At 58.0% G+C, this 22520-nt stretch overlaps 1 protein-coding gene across 1 annotated transcript in view; it reads right to left on the bottom strand.

The window, feature by feature from the left end:
• Positions 1-20447, bottom strand: part of LOC115528667 (myelin basic protein) — a 116467-nt gene extending 96020 nt beyond the window's left edge. Inside the window, 1 exon segment of the mRNA XM_030336957.1 lies at positions 20206-20447. Within this exon segment, the coding sequence (XP_030192817.1) occupies positions 20206-20364 (159 nt within the window). The 5' untranslated portion in view covers positions 20365-20447.
• Positions 20448-22520: the final 2073 nt, after the last annotated feature.

Below are 22520 nucleotides of genomic sequence, written 5' to 3'. Positions count from 1 at the left end.
GATTCCAGCCCTAAATGCGCAACATGCAAACTGGGCGGGGAGAGAAAGACCGGGGATACGAGTGACAAGCAGCATCCGATCTTCGTCTCAGATTAGGGCCTCGTCGCGGGCCGACGCCTTCCAAGGCACCTGTGGTGCTTGAGGGGCGTCTCGTAGGACCGCGGGCAAACCACGGCACGCCCACGAGTGACGGGCACCGGCTTCCTTCGGTTGAACTGTGCCGTTGAGAGCTGGGAGGGGGCGCCGCAGAAGGATGGGGTGGCGGCCCGACCGCCACGGGGGCCTCCCGAACCCGCCGTGGACACAGGTGGGACACTGGCAGGGCGTCTTTGGGCCACGTCATTTTTGCCATTAAGTGACTCGAGAGAGCAGGATTCTGGCAAACGTGTGGGGTGCTGCAAGGAAGCCCGCGGAGTGTGAGGCATCGCGGGTAATTCATCAAGCTTCTTGTACAACAGTGACAAGAGGGAGGTGGGGGAGGGGAGGGCGAATGGCCTCTCTGGCTGTGGCCGGCTGCCACCCTCTCCTTAGAGGGAAGTCCAGGTCCAGAGGACACTCCTGGTCAGCGCCGGGGGTTTCTGGAACCTTCCATAATGCCCGCACGTTTACCCACACTGGTGTGAGCTGGGGGGGGGGCAGGGGGAGCTAGAAGTGAGCATAAGCCTCACACGTGAGTGATCCAGTCTTACTGGAAAGCAACCCATCCGTTGGGCCTTCGTGGTTTATAGTTCGCCCCTCGTGCGGCCGGGACCCATGGCACCTCAGGGGCCACCCTGAAGGCACCCACAGGGACCAAATCTCCAGGGGGTGTCTGGGTGCACCTGCACAGGAGGCTGACGTGCGCAGGGATGCGGAGGCGGAGACACCACACTTCCAGCTGCTCTCACTCTGTGAAGGGCACACGCGGCAGGTCGGAGCCGGGCTCCAGGGCAGGCTGTGCTGGGCGACGTGGGGCAGCTGGCCCCACCTCTCTGGGCCTCAGCTTCCTTTCAAGTGGAGGGGAGAAAAGCCCTCTCACTGCCCAGTGGTGAGAACGAGGCACCCCGTGGGGGGCTCTAGGCACCCTGGCTTCCGTCCCTCCGTCCCTCCATCCTCCCAGCAGGTGCATGGGAGCACGTGCTGGGGGGTAAACAGGTGCAGCCACCATCGCTGACTGCGTGTGTACCGCAGAGGCCTTTCCAGGGGCTCCCACAGGCGGGGGCATCCCCTCAGGCTGACAAGGTCAAGGGAAGGGAAGGGGGCAGGGACAGCAGCGGCCCTTGAGAAGCCCGGAAGCGACACCACACAAGGAGCCCGTAAGGAGAGCTCCCCGAACCACAGAGCAGCCCAGCACGGCAAGTTAACTGAGCACTTCTGCTGGTTCGAGACTGTAGTCACCACGCAAGCGACAAAGGAGACCGCGAGCAGGGGACTCCAGAGACAGTGGTTCCCCTACGGAAGAGCCTTCAGAAACGGAAACGCTAACTGGCTGTGTCTGAGGCACCGCCACGTGCGTTTTTACAGGCAACGGGCTAACGTTATTGTGACACAGAGAAGGTCTCGATACCGGTCTTCCCAGAAATCACCCAGACCCTCTTACGTGCGCCCAAACCTCCCAGAATGCGGGGACTGAGCTGGAGCTGCCCGCGAAGCTGGGAGCGGCGGTGCGGGGTCAGGGTGACGTGGGGAGCTGGTCTGCTACTGTCCCTCACGGTGCCTTTGGGCTCAAGGCATCCGCCTTGTAGGTTACGCAATTACAGGAAGAGCCCTGTAAGCTTTGTTCCCATTTCACAGCTGAGAAAGTGAAGTTCAGAAGACTGAATCTAGATTTGAGGGTACCGTGCTTTTAGGAAAGTATTTTCAGTAAAACTAGGAATTGTTTTAACATATTATAAATATGTCTTATGTGGAATAAACCATTGCAGTAGGTCTAAGCATCGTACATTTCTAAATTATTAATTGGTGCAACAAAAGTAAGACCTTACTCTAGCAAGTAGCCTTGAAAACAATACGAACTTGCAGGAACCCATTCCTTTAAACACCTGTATGGGGGGCGGGGTACACACGTTTAACAACGGGAAGGGCAGAGGCTTTCTTAAATCCCTACCGGGTATCTTACAAGAATAACTGGTGAGAAGTACACGTGAGAAACTATTTGGGTTTTAATTCCCTGCCTGCCAATAGTTGCTATCTGTAGAGCTTCCTTCGCAAGTTTGATCTCTCTCGGCTTCTGGTTTTCCCTTGGGATCGGACACCTGTAGCACCGTGCTGTGGAGGGTTCAGTAACGCGATGGACCGACAGCCACGGCCCTGACCAGACATCAGGAAGAGAACCGCCCTCTCCCCCTCTTACAGAATGGCTGGTATGTCACATAAGGTGCCAAATGCAGAGTGAGACAGACAGGGAGTTAATTAGGACCCCAAAGAGCCTATCTTCCACACATGTCTTAACTGGAAAAGTTCAACTTTCCTGTAATAACATTTTTTTTAAATAAATAATTGCTTCGTGATCAGTGTCGAGCCAGAGGGCGATGTGCCTTCGTCATCGGTCCCGGGTGCGACTGTTCACGTGTGCTGTTTCAGAGCAATGTTTTCCCCGTCCGGGGTGCACTTGCGGGAGTGTGGGCGGGGCCAGTAAGAAGTGCAGTGGCAGGGCACTGGGGGTGCCGGGAGGGACGGGCTGGGGTCTGCACTGACCAGAGACGGGTCCAGACGTAGAGCCCACAGTGAATTTGCTAAAATCTACCCCCTAGGATCCCTGAGAGTCATTGCCAGCCGAGAGGAGCATTAACATGTACTTACAGCAGCAGGATGTAAAATCCCACCGGGCTGGGAACTTCTGCTTTCTTTCATTTTTTAAATCACGAAGGCAACGTTTTCACAAGTCCATGTACTTTGTCGTTAACCATTGACGGGATTTTTGCTTTTTACTAGACTTTAAAAGGTCAACAGACTTCACTGTCACTACTACGGTTCCTACTTCATCTGGGCCCTGGGTCCGAACGGCCCCCGCACCTCGTTACTGGGGGCCAGTAGCCAGTACCCAGGAGATGCCCTGTGGACACCTGCCGTGGGGCGGGGATCTGGGTCCTCGGGACGGAGCGTGTCAATCACGAGTATTGGAATCACCAGGTGCTCGTGAGTGTGCTGCTGGATTCTGGAGGTGGTCTGACTATACATTCTAGAAGAATGCAAAGTAGGAGGGGGATTGTGGATTTGCACAGAAGTGGTCTATTTGACCTCTGACTCGCGGGTTGAACATGGAGAGGAAAACTGTAGAATTTAGACTGATAGGGTGTAGTCAGGGTAGCCCGGAAACGGGGTAACCTGAATAAAGGTAGTAAGACAGGAGGCTGTGAAACTGTCAAAGGGGCATCATCACTTCCTTTTTGGGATCGCGAACCACAGATAGAAGGACCCCCAGGAGAGCTGCAGGCTGACCCTCCCAAGGGAAGCACCCTCGCCGTATCTGCCCTGTGCGGGGAGACCGCTAACCTCAGAGATCCCAGCATTTCCCGACACCGTCCGCCCCAGTGGTGAGCGGGGCTCCAAACGCTCGTCAGTCACACGTGACGTGTCCGTCAATCTGAACTGAACACGAAGAGGGAGTCGCCAGCCGTCCCGTCCACCCCGGGGAAGGCCACACACCCTTGGTGAAATGCACCCAAAGCAAACAGGGTCTCCTTTGATTTTCTTCAATTGAAAGGTCTAAAGGTTTCCTAGTCAGGAGGGGTAGCGTTTTAAGGATTTTGAGCCATCTCACAAAAGGAGACGTGGGAGGAAGGGAGGGTCTTCTTAAGTTCAGAAGCTCGTTGTTCAGGATGAAAGCAGCGTTGAGGGATGACAGACTCGGAGTCTGGGCCCCTGGTTGGCTGCGACCTGGCCCCCCGGCCTTGAGCAACTCACCTAACCTCAGCCTCGGCCCCCACTTGTAAAGGGGGCAGTGACACCTGCCTGACCCACCTGAGCAGGTGGCTGTGAGGTTCCGGTAACACAGCCGCACCGTGACACGTGCAGGAAGCGGGAACGCGGGACTGTCTCCGCAGTAGACAGCGCTGGGCAAAGACGCTGAAAAGGATTTGCGAGCCGTCGTCTCGGAAACCAAGCCGCGGTCAAAACCCTCGGATTCGACCCACGGGCACCGGTGAGCAGCCGCGACGCGGGCTCCGGGCTGGGCGTCCTCAAGCTCACGCCGGAGCGGCCGCGCTCTCTGTGGCGCAATTTTGAGCCTGGGGACAAAGGCGTGAGGCTGAGCCGGGCTGTTCCACACTCTGCACGTCCACACCAGGCTCCGTCACGGCAAACGGGCGCGTGCAGATCTGCGGCGTGAGCAGCACGGGGAGGTGAACACAGGGGGCATCTGGAAGTTGGGGGTTCTTTCCAGCACGTTGGGAAACGAGGTAGGGAGGACGCCAAGAGCACTTCCGAAGGCCACTCGCGGGCTAGACCTCAAGGCGGGCGTGGGGGTCCGGCAGCGAACAGCAGGTGATGTGCTCGTCAACCGCGGGAAAGCTTACGGGAGCCGAGGTGAGAACGGGGAGTCTGAAGCAATGTCCGGGGCAAGCACTTGAACGATTCGTACAGCAGAGGTGAGAGCAGGCGTCTGGACGCTGGTGTGCGTGCGAACACACAGGCCCCAGGAGAAAGGAGGCAGGGAGGCCGAGGGAGGCTGACCGGGCTCGGTTTGAGTTTCCGACTCAACGGCACGCGGGCCTTGGAATGGCCCGGTGACGCCCCCGTTTTCTCCCATTTCGTGTCACTGGAGGGAGAGTCCTCAGCGGTCCGGACCCCCTTCCCCCTCCCCTCCTGGCTGATGACTGGGTCTCGCCCCACGAGGCCCCTCCCTGGCCTGCTGCTGCGCACAGAGAAAAAAGTCTCCGTGCACAAACAGGCGGTAGGAAGCTGGCCTTGCTCCATATCACAAGTCACGTTGAGACGGGCCTTGCCGACGCGTGGGGAGAGGATCGGATCGGGGCACCCCCTTCCCCCGGCAGGTGGGAAGTCTGGAGACCCCGCAGCACCGCTGGCCTGACTCCGTCACCACAAGCGAATGCTGGGCCTCGCTGCCCCTGTGAGGCTCTGTGTCAGGCAGGCAGCACACAAGCTGTCCCAGCCAGGGGCCCAGCACCGGGACGAGGCAGGCGGGGGTTCAGAGCGGAGGTATCTAGAGCCCGAGTAACAGGGGTGGGCAGGGCATGCCCTTTCTTGCAGACGCTCCCCGCCTGGCGCTGAGGGTTCTGGCCCACATGGCTCCAAACGCGTAAAACCTGGGACGGTGAATGTTACTTCCCGGAGGTGCTTGGAAACAACTGGTTAATATTTTACAGGCACTGAAGATACAAACCCTGGGTCAGAGGATAATCCACCCCCGCAGGGGCCTTGCCTTCCGGGACCGGCCCACGGGCGTCCCCCTCCTCGGCCCCCGCGGGGAGTCATGTGTGCGACATCATCACAGGGGTGTTAGGCCACACGGCCCAGGGCGCCGGCCATCAGCCACACCTGCCCGGTCACCAGAGATCCGGGGGTGCCTCGTGACCCGGGGCACTGTCAGCGGCAGTGAGAAGAAACTCAGACGCTCTGGGCATTGCTCAGAGGCCAGGCCAGTGATCAAACGACAGAACGGTGTGTGTTCGACTCAGTGCATCTCAACCCACCTCCACGACGACTCATGCATTCCTTGACATGAGGCATGATGGCTCATGATCATTAAGCACAGGGAGGAAATGCGCCTGCTCGGGCAGTAGGTTTCTGTGTGGCCTGGGGCCAAAAGAGCATAGTCTGAGTCTTAGCTAAGATAAAGCTGTGTTTCGGATCCTAGAACTGTTGATCTAAAACCTCCAGATCCAAATCACCAACTCCTAAGTGGTCCCGCAGAGACAGCAGATCTCACTGGCACCTTCACACAGGCACGCAGCACAGTACTGAGTGACTTCTTTCCAGAACCTTCCAGATTGCAATCAGGGAAAAGAATGCTATGCCTGGTCACCAACCCACCATGGCCTGCAGGAGACCCGGCTCGGAGCCGTCTAGTGGGCCCGAGGCTCACCCGGGCGTGCCACAAGTTACTGGGTGAGTCTGCACTTCTCGAGACGCAATGGAGAGATCCAGGATGCTGCAGAGTGGTAATCGTATTTATAGAAATGGCGGGAAGACGCGTCGCGGGAGAGCAGGACGCAGCGACGGGGCTGTGGGTTTGGATCCAGGAGGCCGACAGCAGCCGTCATGACGGGGTGACGACGTGACAGGTGCTAGATGGACGTGTCAACGGTGTGGCTTCTTTGTGTTCCCCCCCCTGCACTGAGGGGGGGCTCTAACTGAGCTCCCGGTTTACAGAAGATGAGCCTCTGACGGTCCCTGAGTTCCGGCTCAAGCTCGGCCTCGAATGGACCCGGGCACCTGGGCACGGCCCCCAATTTCCTCTGAGAAAGGATTTCTCCATGCATTGAGTCTTGGCTTCATTAAGGACCAAAGCTCCATCCAAAGGTCAGAGGGGGCCCCTCTTCCTCCATTTCAGGCCTTTTAACGTATGCTCTCCTGGTACAAAACACATTAGCTACAACTTCACAAAGCCTTCCTTCCTCACCTCCTTCTGCCTAAAAACCACCGCAAAGCAACGGTAAATAATGAAGCTTGACACGACCACATCATGCAATGAAGTCTCTTTTCAAGCTGTTCCTGAAAAACGGCACTTAAAGGAATAATTACAGGGGCGCCTGGGGGGCTCAGTCAGTTGAGTCTCTGACTCTTGGTTTCAGCTCAGGTCACGATCTCCAGGTTCGTGGGTTTGAGTCCCGCCTTGGGCTCTGTGCCGACAGCCAGGAGCCTGCTTCAGATTCGTGTCTCCCTCTCCCTCTGCCCCTCACCCACTCATGCTGTCTCTCTCAAAAAGAAATAAACTTAAAAAAAATAAAGGAATAATTACATAACAGGCAATCAAGAGTGCAGGAAGCATATTGTGAACACAAGATTGCCGGAAGCTTGCATTTTGAACTTGAGCTTTTGAAGCAGTTTCTGCGCAGCATTTGGTTTCTAAGTGGTACCTTGAAGGCGTAGGAAGATCAATATCCTTTCAGAAGGCACTGATTTATTACTACCAGGTTGAGGCCTTATGATTTTCTTGTTCCATCAAAATCAAGATCATCTGGGATGGCCTTTTGTAGGCTATAAAGTGCTTCCCTGGTGAACTGCTATAATACTATCATGAGGGGTCTTAACCCTTCATACTCCGTACAAACCGCAGCATTTCTTACTTGACCCGCATCCCAGATTCAGATGAAGGGCGGGGACATCCAAAGGCAGAGGGGAACTAGCTCACTTGAAAGAGCAAAGGAGCAGGACGTGTGGGAGAAAACAGGCTTGGGGCAGAAAACCCGGATTCTAATACCACCTGCCCGTGGCAGTGAGGCGGCCGTGGACGGGCCCCCTGGTCTCTCTGGGCCCCGTTTGCTGTGTTTCTGGAGAAACAAGGGGCTGGACAAGGCTGGCTCCAGACTCGGCAGCCGCTCATGGCGTTCAGATTCCACCAGGGCTGAGCACAGACTTCGCACTCCCTCTGTCTTTACAACTGGAGCGTTTCCTGACAAGGTTTAGGCAAAGCCGCCCACGCTGTGTCCGACTGCTGACGACAGCTGGCTTCCTGAAGCCAGAGGCCAAGTCCAGGAGGAGATGCTATGAAAACTCACGACGCGAGCGTCTCCTTGGTGCTCGGTGCCAGAAGGAGCATCGGAGGAGCAGGGCGAAAAGAGCTGGCCTGCGTCACGTGCCCACACGAGCGTGTACTCGCCCGTGCACGCCCATGCACGGTGCGTCTGTGCTGTGTCTCTCCCTCTTCTGAGATCTGGGGCGGTAGGAGGACACAGACATGTTGTCCTGCCGGTCACTTTGAAGGCAGATCCTCAGACCTCACCTAACCTACTTGTGCCTGAGACCCTTCTAGAGCGAGACAGGGTCCGCCTGGGAAAGAAAACCCCACAGGCTGTGGGAGACCAGTTTCAGAGGCACACTGCTACCTTCCCAGCACCACAACGGTGACCAGGACGTCGTAGGCACTCGAAGCTGTCCCCTCTCAATCACACGTGCACATGCCCACTTACACGTGCACACACACACACAGACACACACACACGGCACACGTGTGTTTGGAGACCCGTCGTCGGTCTGTGGCATCCCACGGAACCAGAGCAACCTGTGAACCGTGGGGAGGCCGGGGGGGGTAGGAGCGGCCGGGAGGTCCGTCCAGCCTGGTGCACCGGCAGGGGAGGAGTTTCGGATCCAGGGGCACTGAAGGGCCGTCTCGGGGCAGAGCCCTCTGAAAACGGAAGCCCTTGCTCAGACGGAACCAGAAAGGAAGCGTGGGTCCACACGCTGGTTGGGGTGCCGAGCACACAGGGCGGTGGCCAGAGTCGCAGGCCCCGCCCTCAGCTCCGCACGGAGCCCTCTGACGCTTGGTCACATGGGGACCAGAGGAGCAGATGTGGTGGAGGGTGTGGAAGCCCCGGACCAGCAGCCTCCCCCACACGCTGTGTGCAGGTGCCCACGGTCAAGGGCAAACACGGGCTCCTATGGGTCCGGGAGGTGATCCAGCACAGACGTGGGATGCAGCCCTTCAGAAGACAAGGTGGCCCCAGGGTCACATAAAGCCGCACCTGTGCTCAGCTCACCAGTCACTGGTTACGACAGGCCTGGGTGACACCACGTGGAAACATACTACAGTGTGTAATAGATGTCGAGGGGCGAGCGTTCTTACGTGAGTTAATTACCCTTTCAGGGTGCTAAGGCAGACATTATATTCTAATAAAACTTCGCCCAAATGTCGTTAAATAGAAGCACCCGAAGCCAGGTGAATCCAAGCAGCATCCGGCACGGCGACTGGCCACCAGGTGGAGGGCAGCCTGGTTATCTGGCCACCAGCCGGGTTGCAGGGGCAGAGGAGCCCAGCAGGGACCACTGGTGCGCGAGCCAGGCCCACAGCTGAGGCTGTCCCAAGACCTCACTGTAGGCACGGCGTGGGGCCTGGGCTTCCCTGTCCGCACGTTTTCACGTCTGCCCTCCCCTGGCCTCCACCAGACACCATCAGATGTCTGTGATCAGTCAGGGAGCCCAGAGCAACCACGCCCGGGACCCCACCCGATGACAGGTGTCACGGTCATTAAGTGTCACTCCACTGGAGGAGGTCAGGGACAAACCCTGGTTGAGCCCGGGGTGCCTTCCTCAAATTCCTCTTGGAGCCCACGTCACGAGAGCAAATGGAGTCACATCGCGGAGACGCAAGGTCTGAGGTGACCGGATCACGGTAGCTCGTGCAAAGGCACCACCAGCGACCGTCTCTTTCTTCATGAGCAAATTCAGTTGCGTTTTTACTTTTGGAGGGGTTTGAAGTTTGTCCCGGTTCTAATGTACTCTCCCATTAAAACGCCCTTTTCCTACAGCACACTCACTTGGGTGTTGCTAATCCCCTGTAAAGGCAGATCTACGGACCCGAGTTTATAGATGGTGTTAGGACGGTTCCCTAATGTGGTTTCGACCGTGACCTTGCACTGCATTTTCAGTGCATTTTCACACCCTGCTTCACAGAGCAAGTTCCCACCAGCAGCCTGAAATGAGTAAGGTCAGCTTCCAGCATCTGGTCTAAATCCCTCTCTCTTCCAAAGTGAGTCTGGACATACGCAAACGACGAGAGAATAAAAGAGCCACCATCTCCCGTTTGGAACCACACCGCCTTTCAGACAGCAACACACAGCGACGAGCGGAAGCTACGGATGCATTACGCCGTCTCTGAAGTGTCATCGATCGTCTTCATATTTCTAGGAAGGACAGGGCAGCTGCTGCTGACACTCAGGCACCCTCGGTCCCAGCTAGTCCAAGGTTATTACATTTTCAGACACCAAGGAACCAGAATGAAAACAACCACAGCACCCTCACGGCCACGCGTGCACATACGCACACACAAGCACACACACACCACTACTTCCTAATTCTATTAAACTCCTGCTTAAATTCTTCTGGTCTCTTAAGGCAGGACAGTAAGCTGAGTCAACCTTAGGACTGGGCGTACTCCTGCACAATCCGGACCCTGCTGTGTCAGCTGTTTGGTGATGATCAGAATCAGCAGAGCCCGTCCCTCCGTGGATGCGGCAAGCACGAGCCCCACACGCTGTGAAATGACACCCAGGCCAGTAGACGTACGTGGAGGTTTCCCAGAACGCACAGGCGGGAGCCAACACCCATCCCTCATCGGCAAAACGCTACCAAACCACGGACAAGAGCCACCGCTGCTAAAAGCTGAGCGGGGAAGGTGGACACCCTGGAAACACAGCGAGACAAGGGCCCCGGGGACGAGAGGGCCTGTGAGGAAGCAGGACTTCCAGAGCGGCCAGACAGGCCACCCCAGGGAACGGTGCGGGGCTGCTGGGGGAGCAGGAGGCCTGGGAGGGACCTGGGTGCAGGGCAGAGTCCCCCTCACTGCGCAGTGCTGTTGGGGAAGGCGGCCTTGTCTCCCTCCCTCTCCCGGGGGTCCCGCTCACCAGCAGTCCCGCGGCGTGGCTGTCTGTGTGCAGCGCGGGGCCGTGGGCAGACGTTTTGCCCTGGGAAACCTGTCTGTGTGCATCTAACCCCCCAGTAATACGGAGAAGCCTCTCGGGCCAAGAACCACACCCGTCTTATCTTGGTGGACCTGGGAACGCAGTGCGGAGCATGGTCAACGGGTTTTAAAAGATTAATCATGCATTCGCTGCATTTGGGAAGCCTGCAACACAGCTCGCAGTGTTTGCTTTTAGAGCGAGTTTCGCAAAAATGTTAGGCTTCAGGTGTCCAGGCATCTGGATGAGAACAGGGGCACCCGTAAATACTCCTCTTCAGAGGCGCCAGGGCTCACTAGACAGGAAATAAAAGCTATTCTCCAAATACGGAGAAAGTAACAAACAAGACACAGATAAAAACACGGAAGCATAGAATTTATTTCCCACGGGTCCCTCTTTCTGAGGCAAAGTCACTCAACTAGTGAAACACACGGATTTCAGTGCCCTTATGAAAACGTGTGTGAACACACGCATGTACACTCGGATAACCCCGTGTAGACTGGGCACGGCTCCTTCCTTCCCTTAGAGCAGGCTCCTCGGAGTCTCCTGGGGACCTTACGAGAACACACACTCCTGCGCCCGATCCCCAAGCTATGGGTGGTGTGGCGGAAACGGGGGCCCGGGACTCTGCATTCCACAGGAATCTGGATGAAATGTGCGCAGGTGGTTGGCTGACCTAACCCTGTCCCAGCAGCCTCGTGAGAAGACACGGGGCCCGCGGGCTCCCCGCCAGCCGGCCACCAAGCCGATTCTGCGCCCCCTGGCAATCTACACAGAGGCGGGGGGGGGGGGGGGGTTCGCTGTGTGCGAGCTTCACCTCCAGGTTTCCACGGGACCCCGGATAAGGAAGAACTGTGCCTGCGTGAGTCCTTCCTCTCTGTTTCGGCTGCTGGTTGGGGAGGCGGTGGCCTCGTGTGTCTGCGAGGTCTTTGCCGGAGGAGCATCTGCCCGGCTCTCGGCTCCCGCCGGCAGGGACCGACGTTGTCCCTGGAGGGGCGGGCAGGACGTGGCTGGGGTGGGGGAGATCCCACGGCACCCGACCCCACAAGGCGGGGACGGCACTTGTGCAGGAAGGCCAGCGAGTGGCGACAAGGCCCTCGGGAGCCCCGCCTTTCCCACCCTTACTTAAAACACTGGGGCCGCGGGGGCGCCCGGGGGAGGGCAGGGGGCTCAGTCGGTTAAGGGTCCAACTCTTGATTTCGTCTCAGGCCACGATCTCACGGTTCGTGGGATCAAGCCCCACGTCAGGGTCTGTGCGGACAGCTGGGAGTCTGCTTGGCGCTCCGCCTCGCTCCCCTCTCTGCCCTGCCCCCGCTTGCTCACAGACGATCACTCCTTCTCTCTCTCTCCCTCTCCAAATAAACTTTAAAACAAAACCACCGGCACGGCCACACTCGTCACCCTCTCCGACAAAAACAAACCGTCACCCGACTGCACTGCAGCAAAGAGGAGTCATTCTCTGAGACACGAATCTCACGCAACGGGGTGCAGTGAGGTGCACTGCTCCCGCGGAGCCGGGTCTCCCCAGGCCCCAGGCCGCTGGGTGGTGGAGACGCGGGGCCGGGTCCCCGGGGGGGCAGCACTGGCAGTGGGCCCCACGCTGGGCGGGAGGGGGGGTGGGGAGACGTGGCGCCGTGATGAGTGAGGGCCCAGCTGCCGAATACTCAGAGCGCACGGTCACCAGATGCTGACCACCGATCACAAGGAAACCCGCAAGCAAGTACAATCCCGTCACGTCTACGTACAGGAGCATCAGCAGCCCTCGCGGTTGTCTGGGCGTTTTTTTTTTTAATTTTTTTTTTTAATTTAAAAAATTTTAAAAATTAAAAAAAAAAATTTTTAACGTTTGTTTATTTCTGAGAGAGAGAGAGAGAGAGAGAGAGAGAGAGAGAGAGTGGGGGAGGGGCAGGGAGAGAGGGAGGCACAGAATCCGAAGCGGGCTTCAGGCTCCGAGCTGTCAGCACAGAGCCGACGCGGGGCTCGAACCCACGAGCCGTGAGATCATGACCTGAGCCTAAGTGGGACCCTTAACCCACTGAGCCACCCAGGCGCCCCTTTCTGGGCGGTTTTAAAACAGGGGAGATATATAAACCAACCCGAAGCCTTCGTTATGGCATAAATCACAATCCGTGTGCTGCTGAAAACCGCTGCACTTAATGAAATACTGAACGGCTCTTGTGACTATCGCTGTGTTTTAAACTGTACAAGGGGCGCCTGGGTGGCTCGGTCGGTTAAGCGTCCGACTTCGGCTCAGGTCATGATCTCACGGTCCGTGAGTTCGAGCCCCACGTCGGGCTCTGTGCTGACAGCTCGGAGCCTGGAGCCTCTTTTCAGATTCTGTGTCTCCCTCTCTCTCTGCTCCTCCCCTGTTCATGCTCTGTCTCTCTCTGTCTCAAAAATAAATAAACGTTAAAAAAAAAATTAAAAAAAATAAACTGTACAACACGTAGCAAAGAGAAGCACTTCATCCTCAAGAAGAACAGCCAAGGGGCTCTGAGCAGAAGCTCATTTCCTGTAAGAAGGCTGTGGCTACGGGCCTCAGAGAAACCCCCTCACACTCTGAAAGGTGTCACCCGCTCGGTCATCATCTGCGAGCCGCTGACCCCTTTTCAAAGTCGGGGTCGGTTTTGCTGTGCTGTGTCTTACCCCCATCAGGAGAGAGCTTCTCATGCTCCCGCACGTGAAAAAAGTGAGTGTTTTCCTATCGGCTTCTTTCCTCCCAAGAAGAGCTGTTCTGCAAAGGCCTCTGGTTTCTGAGCGGTCCCCAGGCGCTCGTGTGGCCGGCCTGGCACGGGGCGGGGTTGAGCCCTTGGGCCTGCTGGTGCCGCTAGGGGGTGGCCGGGAGGGGGCCTGCTGGGGATTCGACGGCTGGCTGAGGGACTGAGAAGGAGCACTGCCAGGCTTCCCCACTGGGCGCCAGGGACACGCAGCCTTCCTGCAGAGTCCACCATTAGTCCGTCGGTGTCCTTCCAGAAAACACGTCTGACTGGGGGAGGGGGAGCTTAGTTAGGCCTTTGAATGGGTTTTACGGATGTCCTGAAGATGTATGTCTGTATCCAAGAACAGGTGTCACATAAACAGAAACTCCTGGGCCGAGAGGTTCAGAGGACTAACCCTTATTTAAAATAACCTTTGGGGACAGAGTGGCAGCTCTTCTGTACCCATGGGGGAGTGTCCCCAACATCGGCCAGCACACGGAATCCAGGTGCAAGCAGGTGGGGGTGTGCGTGTCAGGTTGTGTGTGTGGAGAAGTGTGTGGGTGTACGTGTCTCTGCGTGTGTGTGGGGGGGGGGGTGTGGCCAAGAACTAGGCCCTCAGGCACTGAGAAAGCCTCTCTCGGCCCCTGCCCTGCTCTCTGCCTCTCAGCCCCGTCTCCCCACGCTCTTTCCCCTTTGTTACTTGCCTTTTGGTATATTTTTTGTATTTATCTCTACCATAACACTAAGCGTGCAACGTGGCTCATCGCCTATTACCAATAAAACCGCATTTCCCTTCTTTTGTTCTGGAAAATGTTAACCCCTTCACTCTCAAAGAAAGTGAATTAGCCACAAGGAAGTCAAAATCCCACGGAGAGTTTTCTGATGTAAGCAAGCCTGTTGTGACACTTGCGTGGGAAGGCACAGGGCCCTCAGGAACCACCGCGATTTCTATTTTTTAATTCAAAAAATTTTGATGCTTATTTATTTCTGAGAGGGAGAGAAAGAGAGAGTTCACGTGCGAGGTGGGGAAGGGCAGAGAGAGAGGGGGACAGAGGCTCCACAGCCGGCTCCGGGCTGTCGGCACAGAGCCCGACATGGGACTCAAACCCACGAACCGCGAGATCATGACCTGAGTCGAAGTCGGACGCTTAAGTGACTGAGCCACCCAGGCGCCCCGGCCACCATGCTTTTAATAAAGAAAAGCAGAGAGGACCCAGTCTGCCTGACGTTAAGGTTTACTCCCCCGGGACAGCAATCCAGACAGTGTAGTCCTGGCGGACGGAACAGACACCCACAACCCAGAAACAGACGCGCACAAGTCTGACGAAGGAGGAAAGCACCTTGGGGGGGGGGTGACCCTGGGAACAACCAGACACTCAGGCCAGAACCAGCCGAACAAAACCAAAAGCCCTCAACCTGCACCCCACGCTTCAGGAGAAATTAAATCAGCCTTCAGCGGAACATGCAAAACTGCAACACGTAGAAAAAACAACGGGAGAAAAGCCTCCAGGATGTCAGGCTCACAGAAAATTCTTACTTACCCACCCCCGCCATCACAACTCATAAAAGGAAATCACTGCAAACCACCGGGACCCGCGTCTAGAACACATTAAGGACGATCAAGGCCAAACAGCCCGTCAGACACGAGCAGGCTGTTCACCGACGGGATACGCAGATGGCCGTTACACTCATGAAAATCTTCAACATCGTTACCCGGGAGGGAAGTGCAAATTAAAATCAGGACGTCACGTTAGACACCTTAGCTGTTCTCACAGCTAAAATGAAAAGCAGCAAGGGCGCTGAATGCCCACAAGGTTGTGCGCATCCTGGGTCACTCCTCCCTTGCTGGTGGGACGCAAATGGTGCAGCTATTCCAGAAAAGAGTGTAGCTGTTTTTGTTTTTGTTTTCATAAAATTAAACATGCGCTTACCATATGACTTAGCAATTGACCTCTTAGGCGTGTATCCCAAAGACATGAGAACTATGTTCGCAGGAAAACCTGTCCGTGGATGGCCACAGCGATTTTATTCTCAATAACCCCAAACTGATCAACGTGCCTTTCAAAGAGTGAATGGTTGAAAACCAAAGAATCCAGAGTGGTCCATCGATACCATGAAATACTGCTCAGCAATAAAACAGAAAGACCGCCAGATATATAATCAACTTGGACAGATCTGAAGAGAATTGCGCTTAGTGGAAAAAAAAAAAGCCAGTCAAAAAGAAAGGCTGCATATTGTGAGACTCCATTTCTACAGCATTCTCGAAATGATGAAATTGTAGAAAATGGGGAACAGGACTTGTGGTGCCAAGGGCCCGGGGAGGGGGGAGGGGGGAGGGGGGAAGGGAGGGGGGAGGGTGCACGTTGGTGGTGGCTAGAAAGGACAGGCTGTGGAAACCTGGGGTGGCACCGTCTTACTTGACTGTTGGCGACCACATGATTCAACTGACATTTAGAAGTTCGGGTGGCAACAGAACATCCCAGGGAAGGCTACGGTCTAGTTTTCAGCACAAAGTCACTGCCATCAGCCACCAGGCAGCAAGAAAGACCCAGCGTTCAGAACCACCACGGAGGATTCAGAGGCAAATCACAGAGCAAGTGACTTTTCCCAAACTTTCTTATCTGGGGGCAGAGTGTGATACTTTAGGTAAAGATTTTCACCGTGGATTTGAACCAAATACTTTTGTGTGACCCCAGGTTAATAAAAGTAGTCATTTCAGAACAGTTCCATCCCTGAGAGTTACTGTTAAGCGATGTTGTGCAGTAACTTTTAACCGGTTTCCTTCCCTTCAGGTTTTTGTTCGTTCCATTAAAAAAAAAACCCACCAAAAACTACTGATGGGCATTCTTCCTTGTCTGGGCTGCCCGCCTCGTGCGGGCCACCTGGCTTACCCTTCAAGAGCCGCTGTGTCCCAGGCTCCCCACCTCTACACCAGGCAGTGATGTCTCTCAGGGTGGTCCCTGACTTGAAGGCCATGGTCTGTGAAATGTCTCCCTGACCTTGGCCCCTGAAAATCTCAAATACACGGGTGTCAGGTAGGATGCTCCCCACACTCCACTTCCTCTGGAAACCTCCTTCTAGCAGCGTGGGTGTCCCTGGCCGGATGAGCCGCCCCCCCCCCCCGGAACCACGCTGACACCCCTCAGCACACACCCCTGCTACCTCAAGCAGAGAGGGACGCAACACATGTGGCTGCCTCTCAGGTTGTCGCAACTGGAAAACAGAGAACAGGAACCAGAACGCGCCTATTTCCTGCCAGAGCCTTACTGAGATCCCCCCCCCCACAAAAAAACGTACACGTTTTGCAAACTCCACTCCGCCTTCCGATAAGAGGGGCGGCGAAAGCAGATCCTAAAAGAAACCAGGCGCCGCCACCAGCATCCCACAAGACCCGGGCCACCTGGGCGCCACCGCCCTGAGAGCACAACACACACACCCTGGGGGTCACCGCCCCCCCGCCCCCCGCGTCGGGCCCAGGAGGGGCGCGCGCGCCACCGGCTCCCAGGCGCCAGGAGCGCAGGTGGGCGCAGGTGGACCCCGGTGGGACAGGCCCCGAGAAAGCGGAAGCCAGGCGTCTCCGGTCCCCGCCCCCCGCGATCAAAGGGAAACTTGGTCCGTCTGGGGCGGGGCGGGGGCGACCGCGGGGCTCCACGCGGGGAATCGGCAGGCACTTTAACCGGGTAGGGACCCCCCCCCCCCCAGCCTGCTCTTCAGCTCGCCGCCTCCGGCACCCGCGTCCACGCCGCCCAGAGCCGCCTCCTTTGACCTCGGTCACCTCCCACCCCCGAACCCCACCCCCACCGCCAACCCCAGGCCGCCCGCTCTTCCCGCGACGGGGCCGCCGGACCCCGCCAGAGACCATACCCGGCCACCCGTCGGGTTCCCGCGCCCGCCGCTGTAGACCGGCGTCCACACCCGCGCCCACCAGCTCGCAGGGAGACCTCGGGCGGCCTCCTGCGCGCCACCTGCGCCGCTGCCCCGGAGAGCCCCGCGCCCCGCGTCCCCCCCCCCCAGGTCCCCGCTCTGGGCCGCCCCGCCCGCCCCCGCCGCGATCACCCACCGCGCGCTCGCCGCTCCGAGGCCGAGGGGCGCCGCGGGCTCCCACGCCGTCTCTCCGCTGCCCGGGTCCCCCTCGGGGGCGGCCGGGTCCCGGAGCTGCCGGCGCCGCCTTCCGGGGAGGGAGACGCGGGCCGCCAGGGCCGCAGGCTCGTCCTCGCTGGCGCGCGGCGGTGACTGACGGCGGCTGCTCGCGGCCCGGAGCGCACCCCGCCCCCCGCCCCCGCCGCCCCGGCTTCCTGCGAGCCAGGTAAACACGGCCGCCCGCGGAGCCCGCCCACCTGCCGCCCCGCCCCCGCCCCGCCGCCCGGACCGCCTCGGGGACCGCTCGGGGACCGCCTGGCCACGCGGAGGGCCGTGGACGCGCGGGGACGGGGGCGCAGAGTCGGTGCCGGCGGGGCGAGGCCGGCTTGGGCCGCCTCCGAACCGCTTCTCTGGGAACCTTTCCGGGGGCCAATCCTCTGAACCCCAACCCCACCCCCTCCACCCCCAGGCCGCCAGGAGGGACCTGAGATAACGTCTCCAGGCCCCCGTTTCTCAGCCTGGCCACTTAGGTCCAAAGCGCAGCTGCGGGCCCGAATCCACCCACCGACTCCCCTTGAGTTCCCGGGGCTGGCCTTTGGGAGCCCCAGGTCATTAGCTTTGCGTGGATCCCGGCACCACAAACAGGGGCTCCGTGGGGGCTCGGCGTGTCCCCAGAGGAGGCAGGAGAGAACACACACAAAACAGACCGGAAAACGGCCAAGTGGGAGGGGCGAAGAACCCTGGGTCACCCAAGCGGCGGGCCCCTGGTCAGTGTCACACTTTTGGTCCTGAAGGGAGCCTGCGGTTTGCACATTAGTCACCTGGACACACGGACTTGATGGGCAGGTGGGCTCTCCCCCACCGGCTCCCGGCCTCCTCCTGGCGGTGGGGAGGTCGGAGGTGGGAGGGAGAGCGGACACGCTGGTGTCCCTCCTGACTTGGACTCGGGGCCAGGGAATTGAATCTGTCACTGCCCTGGAGCCCACAGGGAGCGGCAGTATTTGTTAGGAGCAGGGGGAAGTCTGTAGCGAGCCTGTGTCCCCTGGGCCAGCCATGTGTGGGTTCACGGCTGTCTGCCCCAACCAGCCGCCCTCATGGACCCCAGGGGTCTGGCAACCAAGTTCAGGTGCTGGTGATTCTAGGAGAAATCTGTCTGCAGTAATATAAATGTTCAACCTGATCCTCTCTTCGGGAAAGACAGATTCCCGAGTGTGAGGTGCGGGGTCAGGAGGAGGAGTGGAAACCTCACGCCCCTGTGCCACACTTACAATTTTCCTGCCTCATGCCCTCGGGCTCCGGGTCAGAAACGGGGAAACAGGGCAAGAGTGAGGGAGCCCGGCTAATACTGAGGGCGCACAGGGCCCTGAGTCAGACCCAGGCAGCTCCCAGGTCCCTGACTCACCCACTCCCAGCCCCCCCCCCACCCCCACCCCCACCCCCACCCCAAGCTTCTTAAAGTTCAGACCAGAGGAGCCCAGAACCTGGCTTCCGTTTGGATGTCTGTTTCTGCATCACAAACAGCTCCTCCTCCCCCTCCTCCCTGGGGTCATACCCTGCAGACTTTCCTGAAAGCTGGGGGGGGGGGGGGGGAGTCCCTTAGGCCACACTGAAACAGCATCCTTCTTCCATTTCGAGCTGCTTCTGCTGGTTTTCAGGGATTTATAGAAACTTTACAAATGCCAGCGGGGGTCTTTGCAAATTTCCGGCTTGGCGGTTAAAATGCTTTTCAAAGTATTTATAACATTCCGCCGTGCATATTTTTGGGAGATACAGTGCCCCCAAGTTCATATCCATGGGTACTTGAAAGAAGATGTGTGTGAGGGAGTAACGAACCCTATTCGGTAAAGCGACAGGTGGCATTTGGAAGGTCCAGTCGTAGGGCTCTCCAGCGTCTGGAAAGTCGGGAGACTTCCGGGAGAGTCACGCTTTGTGTAAAGATGGCCACACAGCCTTAACAAAACACAGACATCCATTTTGCTGAATAAAACCGAAAGAGGTCTTTTGACAAGTGAGGGAAAGATGACCCAAGCCTCGCCCTCTCTTTGGTATTTCTGAGAAGATCCTGTTACAATTCCCGCCGACCCGCGTACACATCGGGCAAGGAGGGCAGGGACGGACCCCCAGGACGCCATCCTGCTGCAGACACACACTCCGTAATTTGCGTTGAGTAGAACTGAACTTCAGATGACCCCAGCCAGAGAAGTAAACAAATGAACCTAAATAATTTCCAGTGGCCAAGACGGCATGCATTTTGAGTTTTCTTTCTCTTCCGCACCAGCCAACTGCACCTTGGTGATTGCGTCTTTGCTCGGACGAGGACGGAACCCCACGTTCACCCCGGTTCGTCAGTGACAGTCTGCCGGTGACCTTCGCAAAGCAGAAAATGTAGCTGCAAAGGCTGGAGGGGTGGACTGCTTCCTCACACGTCCCGGTTAGGAGGTGGGTGGATTCGGCTCGGGTCACAAACACCGGTAGACCAGGGGCGTGCGCTCCAGAAAGTGCAATTAAGCACAACGCGGCACAAGACGCGTGAACGAGGAAACACTCGAGGGTTCGAGACCGCGGCCACGACCCCCACCCCCCGCACGTCACCCCACACTCCTCTCCCGACTCGCAGATGTCCCCGTGGCCTCCACAGCGGCTCCAAGCACCTGTGTGCCCTGGGGCCCCGTGCCCATCCCCCCGCCCCCGGCTCGCCCAGCCCGTGTGCGGGTTCAGGGCCCCACTGCGGGGTCGCATGGTCGTGTTTGCACGGGCGCCGAGAAAACCCGGTGGCCGTTTCCCCCTCGGGGCGCACAGCCAGATGGGGAAGGAGGCAGGCGGGCACCAGCCCCCGCGAGCTGGGAGGACCTAGGGTGTGCGGTGCCAACCTGAGAAATGGTGCTCGGGCCTCTGCTGGTTCCAGCACGAAGGGCTTTCCAGGCTCCGCCCTGCGTCCTCCAGGCAGCTCTGGGACGGGACCTGCTTCCCGCGTCCCAAAGGGCCCTGGGCTCCCGAGGGCGCAGCTGAAGCAGACACCCCCCTGTCATCGCTGTTGCAGTTCAGGCCCGCGGGGCCCGCTGCTGGGGGTGACTGAAGACGGTGCCCACTGGGACAGGCAGGGTGGGGAGGGGCACCGAGGCCGAGGGACGGAGGGGTCTCACTGACAGGCAGTCCTCTGCCGGGCCGGGGCTGGGGGGGGGGAGGGGTCTCGCTGGACCGGACACCAGCCGAGGGGGAGAGGGAGAGATAAGGGCTCTGTAAGGGCGGGCTGGCTGTTCAGATAACACACCCCGTCAGGGGCCCTGCGCCCAGAGCGTGGCAGGATGGGTACTTACAAACAGCGGCGGGCACGAAGCCTCCTTCTCACACGGTCCTGCCCCACGCGCCCAGCGCCAAGGACCTTCTCCGGAATGCAAGGACACCGGTGGGTGGGCAGCGTCTCCTTGGTGTCCTCGTTGTCCTTGCAGTTGTCCCAGGGGTTTGACCTAGCAGTGGGGGCTCACCAACAGGAAGATCACGGGTCGAATGAGGGCCTGATCCTTATAAAGAAGTGCCCAGGAGAAAAACAAGACGGGAAGGGGGCTCGCAATGTGATGGGAGCAAGCCCTGTGGTTGTCTCGGGGGTGTGGGTGGAGGAGAACATTCCAGGAAATGCGGGTGGCGAGTGCAAAGGCCCTGGGGTGGGCATGTCTGCGTGCTCAAGGACTTGTAGGAGCCCACTGTGGCTGGAGGAGAGAGAAGAGGAGGGGGTGGCTAGGAACAGAGATGGGAGGAGTTTGGGCCTGGGGCCACAGCACAGAGTCTGAGCGGCTGGAGGACTGAGTGACCAGGGAGAGGTCAGCCGCTCTCTTTCGGACGCGCCTGTTCGGGTCTGAATGGAGGCTCACTGGGTGTGTTTAATGGAGCCTGCCACGACAGACGGGGCAGGTGGGGGGAGGAGCCAGCCAATGATTCTCGGGAAGGTGGCCACGTGCACCGGGTCTAGCGGCATGGAGGTCTTGGGTCACCGTCGCCAGGACCGGAGTGACGATCTGAGTGTGGGGGGCAATCTGAGGCCGTGCCCGCACACCCTCCTTTCTGGGAGTTTGCTGAAGGGGTGAAGACACGGGTGCGAGGGGGGATGGGGGAGTCAGGAGATGCTTATTGTTTAGGATGTGAAAGAGAGTAGCCCATTTGCACGCTGATGGAACCTTCCAGAGAGCAGGGCCCCTGGCTGCCTACATTCCTGTCTGAAAGTGCACCTCAAGGACGGTAAAGGACCCTCCTCAACCCTCTTGTACACTCGTGGGGACAAGTGTCGCGGGGCCCAGAGCTCGTAACACTTGGGAGCCCTTCTTAACAAACAGAACAGAGCGGTGATGCAGCGGGTCCGGGTCAGGGAGACTCCTGCCGGCTCCGGGGCCTTGGTAGGCGAGTGCCTGAGCCTGCCAGCCGGTCTCTCCTGAGCCCTTGGACCAAGCATTTAGCTCTTCTGGGACTTCATTTCTTCACAGTGCAAGTGAGACGGGGCTCTGGGTCGTCTGACACTTTAACGAACCCCATTCGCCTTCGGGAAACATTTCTGCTCGCACGTCGGTGTCATAACGGGCTCAGTACCACCCGTAACCAGCAGGTCGTTTTGTACTTGAACAAACAACTTCTGGCTGAATAGTGCAAGATAAATGCAACCCGGGGGTTTTTACTGAAACGGGTATACCTTGGGGCTCTTAATTATGTCCCATCTTAAAATGTCTGACCCTAATGGCTGATATGAAAGAAACCACGCGAGGGTTCAATTAACCTGCAAATCTGTATCCTGTCCCTGGGATCGAACATGATACATAACTGTTCTTACGGCAACCAAAGGCAGCAATTCCAGAGGTTTCGCTTTGGTGAGGAAAATAGAATTAGCTTCTGTTTGGCAGAGGGCATGTTTCACAGGCTACTAAAAGAAATGCAAACAAGCCTGGATCGTACGGGATCGTCGGTGATTTTATCTCCACGGTAGCCGAAGATACGACTGGGTTTGCACAAAGAAAAGCGGTCTATTCTGTGACAGATTTGAAGAAACGTTAAATGTCCCTAAGATCCTGTGTCCTCAGATGTGGCCTCACTAATTAGCCCCGGGAGCCAGCGGCGTGACAGAACCCCAGTGTCCTGCCACCACCCCCCCCCCGCCCACGCCACAGTCCTGTCCACCCCGGGAAGGACCTCACAGACCAGC

This window comes from Lynx canadensis, chromosome D3, assembly GCF_007474595.2.
Source record: "Lynx canadensis isolate LIC74 chromosome D3, mLynCan4.pri.v2, whole genome shotgun sequence".
Taxonomy (NCBI): domain Eukaryota; kingdom Metazoa; phylum Chordata; class Mammalia; order Carnivora; family Felidae; genus Lynx; species Lynx canadensis.
This window is presented reverse-complemented; position numbering and strand designations above follow the sequence as displayed.